The sequence below is a fragment of the Ptychodera flava genome, chromosome 7, assembly GCF_041260155.1.
Source record: "Ptychodera flava strain L36383 chromosome 7, AS_Pfla_20210202, whole genome shotgun sequence".
NCBI lineage: Eukaryota > Metazoa > Hemichordata > Enteropneusta > Ptychoderidae > Ptychodera > Ptychodera flava.
In genome coordinates, this window is record NC_091934.1 from 10,046,909 (window position 1) to 10,069,611 (window position 22,703).

The 22,703-nt window shown below is 37.3% G+C and overlaps 1 protein-coding gene across 1 annotated transcript; it reads right to left on the bottom strand.

The window, feature by feature from the left end:
- Positions 1-1,857: 1,857 nt before the first annotated feature.
- Positions 1,858-22,156, bottom strand: LOC139136745 (protein mono-ADP-ribosyltransferase PARP12-like). Its single transcript, XM_070704562.1, has 6 exons — positions 22,017-22,156; positions 20,210-21,155; positions 14,312-14,495; positions 7,873-8,102; positions 4,045-4,296; positions 1,858-2,632 (listed from the first exon to the last, which is right to left on the bottom strand). Exons 2-6 carry the CDS (start codon positions 21,136-21,138, stop codon positions 2,137-2,139), a joined length of 2,091 nt encoding a protein of 696 aa, XP_070560663.1. The 5' UTR covers positions 21,139-21,155; positions 22,017-22,156; the 3' UTR covers positions 1,858-2,136.
- Positions 22,157-22,703: the final 547 nt, after the last annotated feature.

The window sequence follows — 22,703 nt, forward strand, 5'->3', positions numbered from 1 at the left end:
CAATGGTTTTTGTGTATGAGTAGGAAACTATAGGTGGTTCTTGAAATTTAAAATATGGAGGTATTTTTTCCACAACTTTCTTATCATGCAATATATTGCTGATGTTTATTTGGTCAATCCCTTTGTTTGCAAATTGTACATGAAAAAATAAACGCTTGTCACTGTTCAAGGGTTCTGTCCTTACTGATATCGATTACAATTTGAACTAAGCGATTATCAGGGCTATTTTGGTCGATATTCAACATTTGAACTCTTGACAGTAAAGATCTCAATTTCTGCAAGGAGCAAGCAAACAAAGTAGTGCTTATTTTGTGAACTCCTAATGGCTGATTAAGTATAGACAATAGATCACTGAACTTGAGAGGACTGCTGGTATTACCATGTCTATGCCCATGGCTACGTGGTCTTCTAGTGTGAGAGTTAAAAAAACCCATCACATTTACACGACTCCCCCTACAGATATAGATGTATGTTCAACACAACTTGAAACAACAAAATATTCTTATACATAAATCCGAATATTTTATGTTAGTGTTTGAACTTTGTAATCCAAATTACATTGACTATTTGATCGTAGATAATGGTTTCTTATGTTTTCTATAAAATTGGCGCTTGTATATCCACTAGCAATTTTTACACATTTTCAGATTTTCTTAACGCATGAATTAACCAAGACACCTACAAACGCCGGCAGGACTATGGACTGGAAGTTACAAGAACTGCTGACAAAGAGTCTTTTTGAGATATTCTGTCAAAACATCACTACCGAACAATTCAACAATGCGAGAGAAAATTCTGAAAGAACGTACATTTACTTTTATAGCAATATAGATGTATGTTCAACACAACTTGAAACAACAAAATATTCTTAGACATAAATCCGAATATCGTATGTTAGTTTTTGTACTTTGTAATCCAAATTACATTGACTATTTGATCGTAGATAATGGTTTCTTATGTTTTCTATAAAATTGGCGCTTGTATATCCACTAGCAATTTTTACACATTTTCAGATTTTCTTAACGCATGAATTAACCAAGACACCTACAAACGCCGGCAGGACTATGGACTGGAAGTTACAAGAACTGCTGACAAAGAGTCTTTTTGAGATATTCTGTCAAAACATTACTTCCGAACAATTCTACAATGCGAGAGAAAATTCTGAAAGAACGCACATTTACTTTTTTCAAGTTTCGGCGAAGTTTATCATTTATCTCTCATCTGGTCAAGTGACTTCGACCTTGTTCGGATATGTCACTAAAGCTAAGTGACGTCATTTTCAGAGTCAGCCAGAAAGGTCACTTGAATCTGAGGATGAACCGACTTAACGCTCATGGGAGAGCCTAGCTCAAATTTCCTGAGCGTAGCTCCAAATCTGCAGAGCCTGGTTCAAATCCCAAGAAGGAAATTACAATCAGAAGAGGAATAGCATCGTTTTGCAGTTGCGGGTTATGACAAAGGCATTCCCTTAAAAGTTAGAAACACATGTAACTCTAAAATTACAATTTACTTTCGCCAACATGACAAGATATGTAAGTGCTTGCTCGTTTTAGAATCTTGAGAAAGTATTTAATTTCGAATCATTCCAGTAGCACACAAATCTACCTATATCGTCCACAGAAAATGTCATTCACCTCACCGCCATTCTTTGTGTATATCCGCGGGGAGAGTACCGTATATAAAATTGGTGACTGTGCAAATATAGCATACTGGACTACACTCAAAAGTTAGCGTGCTTGACTTGAAAGTTTCTCAATTAATTTTAGTTTTTCTAAGTCGAGCACTTACTTTCATGGGCGCTTTGCAGGTAAACACGGTATTTTCGCTTTGTATTTTTTTCAAAGGATTTTCTTTTTTCCCTTTAGAAACCTTCCTTTGGAAATCATGTTGAAGTATAAGCCTTGTAATTTATCCCATCGTGTGTAATGTGTAATTTTTTATCTGAAATAAATGCTTGTCTTGAAAAATATTCGATTATATTTGACGGTACTAGACATCGCTCACATTTATGTCATGTTGACAAGTTCAAGACCAGCAATTGTGACATCTTTTTGGATTATAGCTGTGTCTAAAACAGACCTACATAGTACCAGGAAATATACATGTACATCGAAAATGACAGCAAATCATGGAGCTTTAATCTTCCTCTTCTTCAATCAGATTCAATTGTTCGTATTGCGATAGACATGTCTCCATATCATCCATATCTCTATTCCTGATATACGTGATGATATATTCTGGGTACACCTGACTGCTCTCAAAGATGACGTAGGTGGATGGGTTGTTGACATTGTTCACGCATGAGTCATAAAGGTCACCTAGGGGGTCATTCGCATTTTTCGGTGGGGGCTTGACCAACTCCTTGTGACCCTTTGTGAATTCACCAACCAGTACTCTGGCCAAGAACATTTTCTGGTAGACGTCGTGTGTTTGAATGTAGCCATCAGAGAATCTAGCCGTCTTTGCGAAGTAGCTGCCTTTGCCGAATTTAGTGCCAATCCTGGACCCACACAGACGCCAGTCAAAATTCTGACGACAGATCACATCTACATAATCTTCATCGGTTCCATGGAAAAGATGGCGAACATTTACCCTACCATCGCTTGCCTTTTGTTTCATATCTTCATATCTCCTGGTACGAAAGTAAATAAGAGAATAGTTAGTGAGTACAGAACACACATACATACATAAATGTATGCATACGTGTAAGCATACATGTATGTATGTATACATACATACATACATACATACATACATACATACATACATACATACATACATACATACATACATACAAACACAAATATATACATACATACACACTGTACATACATACATACATACATACATACATACATACATACATACCATACATACATACATACGTACGTACGTACGTACGTAGTACATACATACATACATACATACATACACATACATACATACATACATACATACATACATACATACATACATACATACATACATAACATACATACATACATACATACATACTATTAGATTGTTATCTGCGAGAGATTGTTTCTTTTCAGTCACATAAGCCTTTGTTTTCTCGGGCACATTAGAAGAACAGCATGGGGCCCAGGGGCACCAAGAGATCGTTGAACTTTCTATGTCTAAATTTGAGAAAAATGTCGTATGGTTCAGATAAATATGAACCATGAAGTTATATGTGCAAAACAGATCACAGGTCACCTCCAATTTCAAAAGTTTGTTATCATTTGATTTTGTTAGGCACACTGTACTCTTTTTTTCCTACCTGACAGGTTTTCATTTCCCTAATTGCACACTTGTTTCTTTCTAACTGAGCCAGTACATAGTATGCCCATATCAATTCTTATTTCCCCGCTTAACTTGTTTGACAATGGATCAAAGTAAAAGTAAAAGTAAAAGTAAAGATGAATGCCGCCAACTATCAACATCATTGACTCTACTATGTCAGCTCGAGGAACAAACTTACCAAACATCAGAGGGATCAAACAACTGGTTTTTAAGCAAGGTCGAAATATTAATTTTAACTAAAAACCATCGTAGACAGTCTAAATAAGCACATACTGTACTAATATACAATATTTTCATTGTTGACAAACGAATTCTACTTCAGACTAAAGCTAACCTGTCGAGATTAACATTTGATATACACAAAAAACATTTAGTCTCACATGCCAGACCTCGAACCTGCATCTGTGCTTCATCGGCGCACTGCACAAAGTGCGCCATAAGTGGCGAAGCCGTGAGCTTCGAGTATTAAACTAGTCGTCATCTGTGGTTACTCGCAGCTCGAGGATTTGCCGCACGTGGCGCAATTTGTGCCCTGATGAAGCGCAGACGCAGATTCGAGGTCTTGCATGCGAGACTAACACACTGTACTGACGAGTTATTTTGATACGATTTTGACGATAGAGTTTTAAACTGTATTATACATATAGTGTGTTCTTGAGCACAACAAAATTCTGTAAAATAGGTCCAAAGTTAATATAATGGAGCTTACAGCAGGCAAAAAGGTTAAAAGTATATACTCACTTTTCAAAAAATCCCCATAAACTTTTATTCTGAACCCTCTCGATGGAGACGATGACGTCATGAGGCATGGTCCACCGGAAGCGCGAGGCGACTTCTCCATACTCGGCACTGGTATCACCATTTTCGCTCAGCAAGGCCAGACTGTACCCTCCTTTATCGTGCGCCGTCTTATCCCAGTTCTTCATGGCCGAGAAAATGTGGAGAAAGGCGGGTTTTTTCTTTTCTTGTTGTTGAATCTTCTTGCTTGTCACACTGACAAATCAAATATGCAAATAGAATGTACATATATGTAAGAAAGCCAACGGGACATTTACCGTTTGTACAATGCATTCTTCTCCCTCCTCCACCTAATGTCATTCTCTTATAACTTATTTGGTAAGAGTATTGGTAGCAGCTAGAAACAACGAAGCTGTCAAAATATAGTATGTGATATTAAGCATCTGCTTGAAATTTTGACGATTTTGTTACGTCAACTCTTGACGTGTTGACAGTTTTAGTGGCCGTATGGTGACCAATAATGACATATGTAGCTAGTAGTCGTACAGTACATAATTTGAACATGCTGTTCAAATTACATTTGCATAGCGTGTTCAAATTATACGTGAAAGAAAGGGAAAGAAAAGACATGATAGGAGCCTGTTGTTACTGAGTGTGTAACCCTAATATCAAGAGTTACACATCCGTCATTTTAACTTCAGGGTAGAATGCGCCTGGGGACGTCTAGATATTCAGACTATCAAATTTTCACGATTCATTTCTGATTTGCCAGTTGTGAGGGCTCATTTGAGAAGACGACATGGTAATAGCACCAGAAATCGCAAGTTCAGTGATCTCTTACCCATGCTAAACAAACCTTTGGATGTTTACAAAATAAGAACTTAGTTGTTCTTTTGAGGTTCCTTGCAAAACCTAAAATCACTCCTACCTATTGTTGAAAACATGCATAATTGCAATTTTGAAACACCTGAGTCAATACCAGCGTTTAATATCCATTTATTATATGGATATAGGCAAATTCTGCCTATTCAAACCTGTTAAGCATATGCTTCAACAGTCAGCAGACGTTATTTTTCCCTGTAAGTTTTACTAACAAAGGAATTGACATAAATAACATCAGCAATATTTTACACAACAAATAAAGTTCGTATTTTCAATTTCAAGAACTCCCTAGAGTTTCATGCACATATGCAAGAACTATAGGAAGGAAACTTTTTATTGACAACAGATTCTTGAAAGATGTAGACCTAGAGAGTTTCAATGACACTACTTGTGATTGCAATATGTCATCTTCTCTTTGTTACAAACCTTATGGTCATAGAATAACTGGTGACCTAAACATCGTCACAAACGATAAACTTCAGCAGCTAGCTGTTCCAGTTTGGGCAAAAGTATCGTCAGCCACCCAATATAAACTGCGACTATAATTTTAAAATCATTATGGATGCTGCCGAGGTTTATGCAAAGAAGTGGGCCAGTTTAGATGAAGAAGATGTTAAGTGTCTCTCTAACTGGTTATGTACAGTCATAGATAAAGTTAGATCATGAATTTCACGTCTTCGTTCTTCAAGCATTGTCGTAAACATTGCATTTTGTCCATTTGGCCTATTTCAAACCGCTATCACTTGATATAAGAAATGATGTGATTCTGAATGATTTTAATATAAATGTTTGCAGGTTCAATCAGTTTAGTGATGTAGAAGTGAACATCACCAGACATTTTTTTGATGATAAAAAATATCAAATGATATTTCTGGTCTAAAAAAGTTGCCATAACCATTGACACATTGATTACTCTAAAATAGTGGGTATTTTAGAGGAATTTCTGTTACAGCTCAACCCTTTTCGTTTCAAGAAAATCACCTATGCTCAAGATGCTATTGAGCCTGCTTGATCACAACTATGACACAACACCAGGGCCTTAAATACCTCAGTAATCCATATGTACACTGCCACTATGCTACTAAATGATTTCTTCTGCACGGGACAATTTTATATGTGTGGCTCAAACATGTTGGTCAAGGCTAAAAGACTTCTTAATTTTGCCACATGAGAAGCTTGCAGCTTATGAACAGCTATCATATTATAGTGTAAATACTGACTGAATGCCCCAGATATATTCTGTATCCATGGTAATATACGCTTCATATTGCTACCAGATTTTTAGAATTGCCTCCTAATTTTATTTCTGATGGTAAAAGTTTACCACCAGAAATGAAAAATTATTTCAATCCCTGCAACAAGTATATCACATTTGCTTTAATTACATTCATGCAAATATAGGCATTCCTACGGGGACAAACTGTTCACCCCTTCTTGAAGATTTATTTTTGTATCACATAAAATGAACTGAGTTCATGCGCTCTTCATAGTTCCGGGACTTAAAGAGCTGCTAAGCGTTTTAATAACGCAATAGATATATCGATGATCTGATTAGTTTGAACAATCCTGGTACTTCTAATTACCTCCATAACATCTATCCAGATGAATTAGAAATAAAAGAAACAACAGAAGTGTGAGCTCAGTGTCGTACCTTGTCTGCTTTTTGAAATGTGACAAAATAAATTGCACACTAAACTGTATGACAAGAGGAATGATTTTGATTTTGAATCATTAACCTTCCCTACTTAAGGTAATATGCACCTCGAAAGTGAAAGACTTAAACTTTTGCTCAAACTTTCCTCAGTGAAACTTTCAACCATTCTCTTACCAAAGCAAGAATAAAAATCAGGGGTCACCGTGCAAACTTTGGAACTAGAGAGACAAATAACTTGCGATTTCTCGATATTTGAAATTCAAAATGGCCGCCATCCCTGTGTTAACTCTATGGGAAAAAATAAAATTTTCGATTTTCGAAAAACTAAGACAGTGAAAACTTTTCTTTCGCCAAGAGCTTCAAAATGAGCCCCCACAAGTGGTAGGTCAGAAGAAAATTGATAAAATTTGAAGGCCCGAATTTCTGTCCCCGAGGTGCGTTCTACCTTAAACAGTAATATTCCATTGGGTCCAGCTTACAGTATACATTTCATAACTCCTGAAATACTGTTGATCTATGATTCATATGAAGACTTTCAAGTGAGACACAACTTTCTTGCCTTAAAACTAGTAAAACAGGGATTTTCACAAAGTAGGTTGGCTAGATCATTTAAGAAGTTCTTGGTAGATGTGGAGATCTCACATCAAAATATGACAAAGCTGTTACTCAGATGACGGCATTATTCCTGACTAAGCTTTGACTCATTACAGTTATTTACCAACTAGCTGAATTACTGTATAACTACTCTGTCACTTAACTAGTGCCTCGAGATTAGACTATTTATTTTGTCAGTGTGTTGTTGTTGTATGCGAATTAGTTTCTTGGGCCTGGTGATTTACTTGCCTTGAATGATAACAATCGCTGGAATTGATTTGGTGTCACATTTCGAGCTTTTGGAGTAAGGATAATTTTCACTGTCTGAGTTTTACGAAAATCGAAATTTTATCTTTTCCCATAGAGTTAAGACAGGGAAGGAGGATATTTTAAATTTTAAAATTGGCCAGGTAATTCGTTTCTCTAATACTAAACTTTGCACGGAGATCCCAACGCTTTATTCGTGATTTGGTAAGAGTATGGTTGAAAGTTTCTTTGAGGAGGGTTTGAACAAAAGTTTACAGAAACATAATCATTCAATTCTAATTACCTCAGGTGTTATGACACACTTTGTACTTGCAAATATATCAGTCTGGAACCACTGCCATCATTATATACTGCGTGCATTTTAGATTTTCTCCGGCTAATTCAATTTAAAATATATGCTGATCAAACAAAATGTCTTCAATGTTTCAACCTACCGTTTTTTGGCGTGATCGACAAAATCGGGAGAAAGATAGTTCGGTCTCCGTCTGACATCTCGTTTCTTCATGGTCTCCCTGTTTATCTGGACCATTTGGCCAAAATTCAGGTCAAAGTCCGTCTCTAGTCCAACTGAGAAGGGCAGCGTCAAGGGATCATTTTTCTCTTTGAACGCCGAATATTTCTCTTCAATGTCCGCACTTCTGATAGTTGCAGAGCCTTCGCCTCCCTGCCCCAGAAAATAATTGAACAGTGAAAGAAGTGTATGGGAAGGAATGTGGTCAAGGCAATCGTTTAGTTTACTTTCGTACTCAATGGTGTATGACAAGATAACTTTTAATCCCCTTTTTTTCTGAAAATAACAAGTGCAAAACTTATGCCCTCGAAGGCAGAAAGTGAACAATATAACATCAATACGTCAAATATTACTATCAATAATATGGCCTTCGAGATTTGTACTATTTCACAGAGATTGCCATAGGTCCATGAACAAGAAATATTGAGACACAATCTATGGATTTCACTTTGTGTGATCACAGAATAAACAATGTTCACACACTGTAAGCCAAATAGAAAGATTGTGTGTTTCCAGTTACATGCCTCCGGAAACTAGAGTTAGAGAATCTATTCCATAGCTTTTGAAATTGCAAAACAATATCTATGGTCGGCGGTTTTCTAGAGCAAGTCGGGTACCGGAAACACACTTATTTTTTGTTTGGCCGTATATTAATAAAGTCACTGACAATATAAATCTATTAGAAGTAGTTTCATGTTACACGGACGCATATAGTCTGAAGCATTCGTTGTTGCTTCAATTTCTGTCAATTATTAACCCTTTGAGCGCCAAAGTCTATTGTTGTCCCCTTTATAAAATAAACTCCAGTCAATTTTTCTAAGATTTTTGCCACAATTTTGAGAAAAAACTGTAGCAAATGAAAGGTGGTGTCCATTTGGTCCAAAATTATCAAAAGATTATTGGAAAATTCATAAAAATTGGTAAAATTTTGCAATAATATTTTGGCTGGAGAAAATTACAGCGCTCAAAGGGTTAACACTGCATGAAAACATAATATTTGCAGTATAAGCATGGACAGTCGCCTGTATTTTAGTTAACCCAGAAAGTATTGGTAACCAGAAAGTATTTACCGTAAATACCGATAAATTCAGAATGGATAAACAAGTATAAGCACTCCTGTGTATACTAGCAAATGCACTGCATGGATTCATCTGTATTGTTCAAAAATACAGATTTGGATTTGTCTTCATTCATTGTGCTTTTGAAAAATACATATACGAATTCGTATTTTTATGTTTGTTTCGTGGCAGGGAATCGATTCCTTATTTATTCACCACTGAATTTTTCTGTATTTAAATCAAATAAATAATTTTGAACTATGGTTCTCCATTTTCTTTACAGTTTGATTGTCTTTATTTATGAATTAATGTTCATTTGCTAAATTACCCAATGTACTTTACAGCGAAGGTCAAAATTCCTTTAGCATGTTCAATTTTAGTTTCAAAGTTAATGCAAAGGAAATTGAGTGACTTTTGCAGTTTTGTAAACACAATTTCTATTGTTGAAACATAAGAGATATATGACAATGTGAATATATGCTTACAATATATAAACTACGTGCATCTATCATTTCAAGAGTATCACTCACTGCCATAACATCCCATTTAATTCTATAGAATGAATGCATAGCAACAGTCTATCACACCATGGAAACCTTCACATTGTTAAAGTTTTGCAAGGAATGTACATGTAAATTAGTTGTAGAAATGTATATAATCTTGGCTAGGAGTTGTACATATGTATGAGTCTGTGAGAAATAAATAGTTTTGCATGGCCACTTTACTTGAAGATATGAAAAACCTCTGAGATTCTTTTTGTTTCATTGGTAGGGAATGGATAGATTGATTCCAAATGAGCTTACAGCTGATAGGTGCTTTTGAAGATAGTGGAGCTGAGTGTTCGGATCGAGATGACGATCTACAAGAAGTACACATTCTCGCGAGCCAGAGCAATAATTTCCGTTCCGCTGACCTACGGAAAAATCAATGGGTAGCGCTGAGCTGTTGCCGTAAAGAGGCGTGATGTTTACGACGATGGAAGTACATTTACTAGATGACAGTACAGTGGAGGATGCTAGTGAATCATCTCAGAATGCACTGAACTCTTTCTTAAATACATATCAACTGTAACTGCCATCTTACTCTTTTATATTTTCATGGCAGAAATTGTATGGCATTTCTGACAAAGCAATTCACAGCATGATTCTCTTCTTGACATTTGTTTTCACCACAATTAGCACAACTATGAAAAGCAGTTGTCTTCCTGTCCTCGCTCATGCTTTGCCAGCAACCCTATACTCAATGCAAAACTATATCATATTGGATTGGAACGAGATCACTTCACCCAGTATGTGGTTTGCCCTCAGCGTCACACTCTATACAACTTCGAGGACTGTTACATTAAGAAAAACAAAATGGCAGAAAGATAGCAGTGAAGTAAGTGTTCACATGTGAAATTTCCAAGACACAGTAAAGCAAGAAAAAAGAAGTGGTGATCAAGTTCTTTTGAAAAAGGTACGCAGAAAAAATTGAACAGAGAATGTTTATCCACGAAAAGTATATTGCTATTGTAACAATGAGGCCAAATTTCATGAAAATGCGCAGCACCTGGCGTTCAAAACAACAAAGAAAACATCTCATGCAAGACATTTATGATGGGGGAAGTGTGGAAGGACTTTGAGTATCAGGGCTTCTTCAAAAGTTAATATGACCTAGGATGCACATTGAATATAGACTGGTTTCAGCGATATATGAACACACACTACATTCTATTGGTACTTTGTATCTTGCCATAAACAATTTACCTCGTGAAAGCCACTAGAAACCAGAAAATGTCATTCTTGTTGGCCTTATACCTAGGCCAAAAGAACCTACAAAAGAACGTAAATACATATTGAGGACCATTGATGCAAGAGTTGCAGCATTTTTTCATGGAGTAATGCTGAATGATGTATCCAATATCAACAATTGTGTGACACAGTTAGCCTCTTCAAACAAGATCTTAGTGTACAGTATACTCTCTCAGCAGGGGTTCTTGAAGAAACTTTTATCACAGGAACAGTTTGGGAGATGTTTTAAGAAATCAGGAATGTGATCAGTAGTTTCTGAGGAAAACTGCAGAAAATAAACCCCCAAAATTGCATCATAATTTGCAATACCTCTCTAAAGTCCTCCCAATATACCATATTTTATAGCAATCAGACAAGTACTTTCATACTCATAGGAGACGTTTTGACTTAAAATATTATAAATTGCCCCAAATTCAAATGTGCAAATTTCAATATAACCTTAAAATGACCCACAAAGGTCATCCCTAGGGACCTGCAAACGAACTTTTGGACTTGAAGCAAGCAGACTTAGCCGCGGCAGTTTCAGAGAATGAGACTTTCGACTAAAATGTTGCCCCAAAATACAAATATGGATGGAAATGTTACCACACTTTCAACAAATCAAAGTCAGAATACACTCAGGAACTGGAATACAAAATTTCAACACAATTTATCAAATGGTTCAGGAGAAAACTTTGTAATTTTAAGAAATAACAAAAAATTAATTAAAAAATGTTAAAAATGTTGAAAAAAGAAAGTTGCATATATCAGCCCAAAATGAAGCAATCACAATAGGTGTACATAAAAATATACATTGTAATTTTCAACGCAATCTGACCAGCAGTTGTAGAGTTTAATTTTTGACCGTTTTTTTTACAATGTTCCAGCTCATTTGCATACATACATACTGTGCCTACAGACATATATACTGAACATACATACTGACAAACAGACAGACACCATGGCTGACTAATCCCTATAGCTCCCCTGGTACTCATATACCAAATTGGAGCTAAACAATTGTCACCAGTCATGCAGTCTCACCTGCCATAGTTTAAACCTGTGCTATAATTATTCAAACAACAAGTATGCTGTACATGTTGCATGTGAAGTGAAGTCCTATGATTCAGGTACTCTATACTAAGTGATGCTACTTATTTTTCTTTGTGGGACAGGTTTGAGTTCAGGCAGGCATATCTGCTGCTTACATTTCGTTGGTAATTGACAGTTACATGAACCTTCATCATCGCCATTATTTGAATGGTTATTAATCTTTATAATATTTTCTACTTACAGGATGGAGTAAATGCTTTAATGCATTTCCCGACAGTCTTTTGCACAAAAGCCAGATTAAAGTGCACATGATTACTCGAGTCACCAAATGTGGACAGATGGGGAGTATAAAGCTTTTGCTTTCAGAGCCTCCAAGGCTTCTACTCCAACTGAACAAGCAAGACTACAAAAGATGTTTGGTGGACGATGGATTTCTCTGAATGAACTCTCATATTATTTACCTGTGCGGTTTCATATCGTAGATCCAATGTATAACTTTCTACTAGGTACCGCCAAGAATGTTGTAAAAATCTGGAATAGAATCGGTATTCTTGATGACAAACGTTTTTAATGTCATTCCAGACGGTGTCGATGCTATGAAAGTCCCGAATAACTCGGGTAGGATACCATCAAAAACAGCAGCAGTATTTACACTGTGTCAGGTTTTACTGCAGATCAGTGGGAAAATTAGGTTCTAGTCTTTTCTCTATTGCTTTGAAAGATGTGATTCTTACTCAACATTATAAATGTTGGCAGTTGTTTTTAGAAGCATGTAAGTTAATCTGTAGTCGGTAGATAATAAAACAGGAAGTTGTAAAATCACATGAAATGTAACTGCAATAATTTTGTACAGTTGTATGGTAGTGATAAATGTACAGTAAATATGCATATGCATATGCACTTAAAAGATTGCATCCTTAACTTGCTATTTTCATTTGAACGCTATGGTACATGTTTCATACAAAAACAATAACCATTAAATAATCATGCGCAGGTTTTCACACAACCAGGATATTGGCGATATTTCATGCCCAGAGGAATTTTAGAATGCTAAAGATATTTTACAAACACGCGAGCCTGCCTGTCAGGGTACACTGTCTGAAACTGCAGCTGATTTTGACTTTTCAGAATCCAGCATCAATTTACTGCAGCCTCAATGTGAACATTATTTTGACAATAATGATGTTCTTTCATAGAAAGAAATGTATTCAGTTCTTTATCCAAGTATATCTGTCAATGTTCTTCGCATTGCAGAGAGGTACAACAGGGTACTGTACCATGGCAATCTGTACAGTTCTACCAAATGTAGAAGTGAAACCTCTTCCTGCATTTAAGCCAGTTGGGTTCATTATGCATGTAACAGAACTGTCAAGCACATTGACCCCTAAGCTAATTGGAGACCGGGAATAGTATAAGAATTTGTCAAAAGTGAAATAATTGTAGAAAACAATTTGAAAAAGCAAGGATCTATTCTAGACAAAGTGCAGTGGTTTAGGAAACATCCCATGCATGATTATTATTGATGTCATGTTGGTGTTTGGAGGGCTCAGCTAGAGTGTGTCAGTGGTGCTGCATTTATACCAGTTCAATGGATTCAGGTTTTGTGTTTGATTTCAAAATAGAAAGTTACCTTTCCTAAATTATGGTGGGTCAACTGGCGAGAATGTAATGTAAAAATGTAACAGCCAAACCAAACGTTGAAGCAAGCAGGCAAGCAGTTTCAGCGAATGAGACTTTCAACTAAAATGTTATTGTCCCAAAATACAAATATGAATGGAAATTTTACCACACTATGAACAAATCAAAGTCAGATTACACTTAGGAACTTGATGACAAAATTTCAATACACTTGATCAAATCTTTCAAGAGATAAACATCGTAATTTATAGAAATAACAAAAAACAAGTGAAAAATGTTTAAAACCCTGAAAAAGAGAAAATTGCACATATCAGCCCAAAATGAAGCAATCACAATAGGTGTACATTTAAAATATATACCATACATTATCATTATCAATGCAATCTGACTAGCAGTCATAAAGATTTTAATTTTTGACGATGTTTTCAGCTAACCTGCATATTTTTGGTAATGACAACTTCATTTGAACAAAATCTCATACACAGGCTGGGGTGCATTTACAGACCAAATGACAAGCTTATACGTGCAGCAGTTCACGTTTCCGCGTTTGGCAGACATACTCACATACATAAATATATACATACATACAGACATACACACTGACAGACAGACAGACAGAAAGACAGACAGACACCATGGCTGACTAATACCTATAGCTACCCTAATTAAGTGGACACAAGAATTTATGTTTATTATCCTAAAATACAGGAAACATGATTAGTGTGAATTTGCCTTTATTACAGGTTTTTCATGCAGTGACAATTGGTTTAATTGACAGAAATTACAGGGGGGTCGCAATTTATCACACAATAGACAAATAATGTAGCACAAATAGTATCCTCACCTGCTCGCCATATATGCGCCACACAGTGCCATCTTTCCAATACCACAGCCAATCAACAGCCAGTGTGTTGTCTCCAGTCCGTGTAGACGGTGTCGACAAACGACGAATTTCAGTGACTTCTTTCTTTTCTAAATTGATTGCAATCATTTTGTTGTAATCGACCATCAACTTTGAAGAACCATCGCTGGAGCAAAATAGAATTGGATTGTTATTGAGCTGTGAAATAACTGTAGGCGCGAGGTCTAGAATCCCTTAATACCAAATAGGACAAATTTGAACACTGTTTACGACATATGCTTAAATATGTGATGCTATTGATTGAGATTAAATCAATTGAAATTGTTATGATTTAAGTTTTCACATACTCACTGGGGAAGCAGTGTTTTCGCCCAACAGAAAAAAGGCCATTATTTGTTTTTATGTGAGTAAACTACCTCACCGGCTACGACCACAGATGAATAAATGACAATAATTGTATAATTATTGTGGTTCTTTGGCAAGCAGCTTATATTCGTATTGTATCAGTATTCTGTCATCGACATACCAGATGTGCATAAAACGACGAACATGCATTTATGATAGGTGCTGATGCTAGCAAAAGTAGGTCAGAGGCTTCAAGGATTTTAAACAAATTATTCACCCCTATCCCTATTGACTAGCCCTCTGGTAATTTTAATGGGCCTTAAATTAAATATTCACATAATGAATGACGTATCCGAATGTCAAAAATATCTGAAAAAAGTGTGTACACAGTGTTTTCTCTCCATGTTCACTGAAGAGGAATATTTGTGCCCCATTCATAAAAAATGGGGGGTAGACTTGACATTTTCTTGGGAATTTTTTAATGTTTACTTATGACATTAATACAACATATCCTATCAAAACATGAACATAAAATATACTAGTGTCCATGGAGACTGAACCACATCTATGCCTTGGCTGTTCTTTTCGATGCGTACACTCCATATTATGCACGTCACTAAAGTTGAATGACATGACAGGCGATATTTTGTCTTTTCTGAGGGAGTATTCTGACAGTAAATTTACAGGTCACTATACACTGCGCTTGGGTCACCATCATATTGGTGTATTTGCGTGCTGTTTTGTGCGCGACTTTCGCACAGTCAGTAACATTTAAAGGGCAGAAAATGGCTCTAAATGCACAATTTGCGTAATCTCGCAGTCGAGAGAAAGCCCTGTGTACATGTATACGGTGTTTCGTTTAACCACTACAAAGTCTATATACTGTATTGATTTCGAGTCACGTGAAGTCGGTCAACAGCAGGGAAACGCTTGTAGATACTGAGAACAGGGCTTGCTAATAACGGATAACGGATAGCCTAAAAAACCGAAAGCGACTGTTCTTGGTTCAAGATTAAGTTCGCAAATACGTACTTTTATTCCTTTATTAGCTAATTGGAAAAAATAAGACATTCACGCGCAGAACTGTAGTCAGCATCGCCGCACTTGGCAACGTGCAATCCATTACTCTGCGCATGCGTACACTGTAAGACGTCGCCAACCATGCGATTTGTTTTTCATTTGCTCAGTTTGAAATAACACAAATCCACTGTTAACTATCTTTATCTTACATGCGATATGAATAAACTTTTGGAAAAGTCACTGCAACTTCTGCAATTCACCATAAGTTTAATGGAAAACGTCCGCCGCTTATACACGAGATAGGGTATACAAAGTTCGACCTACTGTACGAGCCGCTGTGCTTGTGCTATGTGGAACGAATTATACCCGATTGAGAGTACAAATGTAAACCTGCCTGCGAAGAGGGTTATTACTATTAGATTATATTTCCCCAAACATTTGTGTTAATAGTGTTAAAAACTGTTTTTGTTTTAACACGGAGGAAAAAATTACAGAGAAAGCAGAATAGATTGCGATCGTCCAACAGACATACTTGAGCCAAGGCGTATAGGACACAGGACGAGTACTCCGTTAAGGTTCCAAGACAAGAAATCGACTTTTTTGAATTTAACAATTCTCTTGTGGTTAATCAGCTCAGAACTCCCATAAATCATACGTTCTCTGAAAGCCTGGATATAGGGGAACATTTTGCTAACCACAGTGTCACCATTGTTTACCTAATCATAACCTGAAAGGTAATTTGCATAAGCCAGTGTTTCATCTAGGCTGCGCGATTGCGCGATTCCCCTCTTTGGTGTGCTGCGTGCCACCCATTGCACCGAGAAGGGGCGACCCTTCGCGCACTGTACTGAGCTGGCCAGAATAGCATATCAAATATCATGGGTGTCACACTTCGACCCGTTCGGGGACACCTGTTAATAGTGTGGCAACAGGCATTGTTTAGTGTAGCAAGAACATTTACATGGAAGGGACTAATTTTAGTTCCAATTTGGTACTTTTTGAACTGCGCTGTTGAAACAATACCACACGTTTATTTCCATGCGCTGATGAAAGCCTGTCAGCCAGTGAGAGTTACGTTCACAAAAGTTCATTGCCCCAGATAGACAAGATTTCTGTGTCATATTATCTCTGTACGATTGAGAAAAGGAGACACACTGAAGTTTTTGTGCGTCAAATGTCTATAACAATATGAAAATAACTCTGATAGCAATAATTGACACGAAAAATTGGACTTTACTGTTACAGAAACGTGTTCAGTTCAGACTACATGCAATGTAAGTCACAACTTACACAAGCAAGCTGTGGCATCAATGGGTTCGGTTTTTGAATTCAGTGAACGGCCACTGACTTATTTTCGGGCAAATAAACCCTAAAGTTAAGTGTTGGTGACAACCAACCTTTCTGTTTGTTATTTTCACCATTCTAAAATGACTGACAAAGAGCAGCTGGAGCAAATCTGACATCGAGAAACTCCGCATTCAAAATATGGTAGACTAGTCCGACCCTCTAAAGTGTTCGTTTTAACTCTACTAAGTCTGCGCAAAAAACTACAAGACCAGCTAGGTCACTAGAAAAATACAGCTAACTAGTTTGTATAGGGCAATGTTGATCCAAACTAATAGTGGTGAAGGATGATATAAGCACAGTGAAAACGTGCCAAACAAGTACATTAATTTTTCAGAAGCTGCAAAACATTCCTTTATAACTACTAAAGCTGTTTTTCTTGCTTTGTGTTAGTGCAGACAGTTCAGATAAAAATGAAAAAAATCCCTTGAAGGTACAGTGGAATAGCTAGCTGTTGTTCAATTTTTATGTTTGAATGTACTTTAAGCCCTAAGAAAGCAAACATACACAGTATGTACAAACAGACAGACAGATATTGTAGCATGCTACAATTTTTCAGGAATATTAATGCTTATGAATATTAATGATCTGTCCGCCGCTCTTGGGAGCCCTATTCTTTTGAAAACATTTTATAGAGGATGGTGTTTGCAGCCTGCAGATTTCATTGTGTAAGCAAGTGATTTATGGCTTGTAGTATATATATCACGATTGACATCACTGCAACATAAAACTTACATGTAAAGACGTCATTATATGTTTCCGTTAACACTGGACAAAATGCTTGATATAAAAACATATATACACATATACTGATTTTGTACATGTGCCGTATGCATTAAGTATACACGTACGTATACTAATAAAATGCAAAACTACAGTGTACACTTAGTGTGCAAAGATCTGCATTACGTATACTCATGATCTGCATAGAAATACACTACGCATATCAACGTATTGGAATGTTCCATATACAAAGATATACACTGCGTATGCAATTAGTATTGTGTTCCATATACGTCAATATACGTCAATATGCTAAGGGCACACTAAGCGTTTTGTCCAGTGTAATTCCCCAAAAAATTTAAAATCCCCCTCGAAAATTCCTGTAGAGGGGGACCAATCCCCCCTTGGTGGAGCAACCTAGATGAAACACTGCATAACCTTTCAAAATTGGTTTTCCCTATGTTTTGTCTAAATAATTCAAGAAATCTGACTCAAACTTGCTGGAATGCAAGCTGTCACAAAGCTCTTCCAAAGCATGTCTGAGATTTTTAAAATCTTGCTTAGTGTTTTTTGGAGCACAAGTTTTTAAGAAATCGACTATATAATGTATGGCCCGGGGTTATCAGCTTATTAAACACTAGAGAATTGTTAGCTTAAAAAGGTCATTTACTTGTCTTGGAAACTGACTTAAGGCAGTGGAAGCGAAGCGGACGACAAAACGTGATAGCGCTGCTTTGACGAATGGTGATGCAAATGATCCAATACAGCAGTTTTAAGAGCAACATTTGAAACGTTTAAACAACTCTTGCGATGCAGTCCAAGTAGTTCATCATTTCATTAGTTTTTATGCAGATTATTCCTTCCAACAAAATGCTCTCTATATCCGTATTAAGCTTCTATGCTAATTGAGGGACCCGTTGTTGCACTCAGTCTGGTAAAAGTTTCCTATCATGGCCAGCGTGAGCTCTCATCCAACTAGAATGATACATTGACGTGGCTGACATCCTAAATCATTTTTTATTTACACCGGATAAATCAACGGTCAGAGGTCAAACATACCTGATACGCGTCTGGTATCTGCGTATTGTGTAAATACAAAAGTTATTGCACACTGGAACTCATAGATTACAGCAACAGAATGGGATGTATGAAAATAACAATGTATGAAAATAACATTTTAGCCGTACAGTCACTAATCTTTTGGAAAGTCTTTCAATTATTTAAGATCAATGTTATTCATTATTGCCACCATGAATAACATTTGGTTGAACCATGCCTTCACACTGTTTGTCTGGGCAGGTTATAGTCCAAACATTTCATATTGAAATTGAAATTTAACCCAAGCCATTTCTATTTTTGGTGTGTGTTTCGTCAAACCAGTTCCTATTTCAATATTTGTAGAGCAAACGTTGTTCCCTCTTGTACAATTTGCATATTAAGACTGTGAACAGATTTATAATGTAAAGGCGAGTGTCACGACACTCGTACATTGAAGTCAAAGTCATGTGATATGCTTAGGTTCACGAACAAATCCCTTTAAACACAACAAACACCACAAAATATCTGTGAAGCGCTGTTTACACAGTAAACCATGCCTTGGCTATGCCTTGATTGACAAACTATCAGAAGAAACTGACGCAATGAGCCAAATAGAAAAGTTCATATATTATGATGTTCAGAATAATTCCAATTATGAATGCCGAAGAATATTGTGAACAGCAACAAAAAATCTTAATTCAAATTGTATTTTCTTAAAATTTTTGTCTGCTTTCATTACTTATAACTCATTTGCATATTCATGTGAATGTCATTTTCATTTGACCCAAATCTCGGTATGTTGTGATCACATGATGCATTCCTCTGCCAAATACACACTCAGATATAGCACTAAGAGGCTCTCATGTTTTCTAGTATACAGACCCATATACTTACATATCACTCATACATACATACATACATACATACATACATACATACATACATACATACATACATACATACATACATACATACATACATACATACATACATACATACATACATACATACATACATACATACATACATACATACATACATACATACATACATACATACATACTGACAGACAGACGGACAGACAGGCAGACAGACGGACAGACAGACAGACAGGCAGACAGACGGACAGGCTTATAGACTGGCGTAGGACTTCTAATTCTTGACATATATAACACGATTGGAACTAATTTGGGATAATTGGATTTTCATATTCAAATTTCTCAAAAGTGTTAGGTGCCGTATAGCTGAATGTTGCAATATTGCAAATTACAGATAAAAATAATTGTGTAATGTAAAAAGAAAAGCAGATGAAATTACATTTGTAGATGAAATCGACATCACTTCACCATCCAATTATCCCAACTAGTTCCAATCGTGTTATATGCAATAAAGATATGCTTTAACGGTTACCTAATTTGCGTCTTTACAGTGTTGACGTCACAGAATCGCCGCTCGAGCTCAAAACTTATTTCATCAGGGAATAACTCCCAGTTTTCTGGAGATGAACGCTTTTGCCATATGTACGGCATTCCGTAATGATAAAATCGGCATTGGTCATCCCTCTTGTAGTTACACCGTCCCATTAAATTGTCCAGACATATGTATTTCTTTTCTCGGTCTGTATTTGCACTACCTTTTGTTGTGGCAAGACCTGGTGATGGGTGTGTTTTCTTTATTCCGGCGTTTGAATCCTGGGTTTGTTGTTTTGTCTTCGGGATAGCGCCAGTACTTGCAGTAGAAGTGTTGCATGCGCATATGCTTGTTCTAGGCTCGACTGGTCGCACTTGTGATTGGACGTGGACGTGTTTAATAACCACTACTGTTGGCTTGGTCGTTGCGACCTTGTCCTGGACATAAGGATGGGGACTTCTAGACTGACTTTTCCAAGCTGGCTGATGACCATGATGTCTGTGTTGACCTTGCCCGCCTCCATGCTGCTGAGTGCTCGGAGCGGACTCTGGGCGCCCTCCACTGCTGTTGCTTGTCCCACCTCTCTGAGTCCCATGTTGAGGATGATAACCTCGTCCGCTGCCTCCTGGTTGTCCTTGTCCCCTTCCCCCACCCCTATGTTGGTTAGGTTTACTTTGTTGTCCACCAGACGCAGACTGAGGGCGTCCCCCACTGCACCCGCAGCTGCTCCCAGGGTTTCCACCGTGATTACTTTGCCCTCGGCCTCTGCCACTACTTCCGCCGGCACCACCACCTCCATGGGCCTTCCCCCTTCCTCCGCCTCCGTTACTTTGTTGTCGGCTGTTTTGGTTACCCCCAGTCTGATTACCACTGCCTCGGCCTCCGCCACCTCTTCCCGATTTTCCACCACGCTGCTGTTGTTTACTCATGTCGCTCGATGTTCACCCTAAAGATGTAATGTTTCAGAGAAACTGTGTGTAAAAACCGACTTTTGATACAATGCGCTGTGTCAAGAGTTTTGGAAGTGTTAACAGTCATCAATCTTCATACAGAGATTGTGCACGGCGTGGATAATTAAATCTAGTTAGGGAGTCTCAGCGTTAGCCACAATAATCTCTGCCACAGGCACGAGGCTGAAGTTATTTTCGTATTCGTTTTCGCCAATGCGACTGAAAATGATCGCTACTTTAAGACCTGATTGAATGTAATTGCCTTCATGAATTATCGGTCGGTCCGGTTTTATGTTATTATTGCTCGCGCGGTCAACGACTCGGAGACCCTCTAGCTTTGTGAGAATTATCTACGCCGCACTGATGCCACAACGCTTTAATCTCTGCCTGAAGTGTCATATGACTTCAATTCAATGCAATTTGAACAGTCATATGACACTCAATGCAGAGCACGAGCTGTCCAAGGTCCAGAAGTGTGCAAATCGTATTCTTGCGTCATAGAATCGGCAACGTTGTTCAGACTGAACCGACTGTCCTTTATGAACCTCGATTCTGACACTGGCGCTTGAACAATATTACATATTTTACCTTATGACGTTTGGAATTAATCTGTGGTTAATATTGTTCATGATGTTGATCATAACACTTTCAATGAAGTTGCAAACATGTGGCAAAAGATAAAATTTACAGACAACTGCAATGTATAATGAAACATGTCAGCATTTTCACTTTCGGTTCACATCTGGTTTTGTAATTGCCCAGCAGAATATCGTCTCGTGAACATAAACGTGTGGACATGGATCAAAAGGGATCTGGCAATAATGAAAATCATTATCCTTCACACATCGTCCAATTACCTGGTTACATGTAGTTCCCTCTATTCCTGTAGGGTCGCCTTTAGGACGTCGGCGCCATGGCGAAATTCCTGAATCAAACCACCTTGTCACTGATACAAAATATCTTTACTATCACACCTAAAAAGAGAAAAATGTCGTCTGCCTTTGAGCGAGGACATTCACAAAGAATGCTGGGATTGAATCTTAGAAAAGCGCCCTCTGTGTCAATAACTAGATGCAAAGATTGCCCGTTTTTAGACATAACGCTAGTTTTCAGCTTTAAAATTGGGCAGTACAATTAATATTGCAACGATAATGATGGCACAATATTCCCTTGTTAAACACCATAGGTAGTTATCATGGTAAAAATTGCCAATTTATGTCCAACTTTTTTAACAGAAAATCTATACCTGCAGGGTCTGACATCGTGTACGTGAACTGTTATTCATCAGAGGTTAAACTTGGCATAGCTGTCGTACAAATGTAGAAAGTAACAGTTTATTCTATTTAATCCTTTACTATTACTAATCGTGAATCAATTCTAATAAAGTTAATTTCTGATGTTAACCCCCGGCGCGACACCAAGGGCTGAGCCATAGTATTAGCGTTGGTTAGGACAGTCTACGGAATTCCATTTGCACCTAGCAATTTCAGTGTAAGTACGTGTACTGCGCGCATAGCGTAGAATGGCGTTCACAGTTAGAATTG

Coding starts and splice junctions, on each gene's coding strand:
- LOC139136745 (XM_070704562.1), bottom strand. CDS start 21,138: ATGAGTAAACAACAGCAGCGTGGTGGAAAATCGGGAAGAGGTGGCGGA. Junction 14,496..20,209: donor ACTGTAAAGACGCAAATTAG/GTAACCGTTAAA, acceptor ATTTTGCTCCAG/CGATGGTTCTTCAAAGTTGA. Junction 8,103..14,311: donor GGCGCATATATGGCGAGCAG/GTGAGGATACTA, acceptor TTTCTGGGGCAG/GGAGGCGAAGGCTCTGCAAC.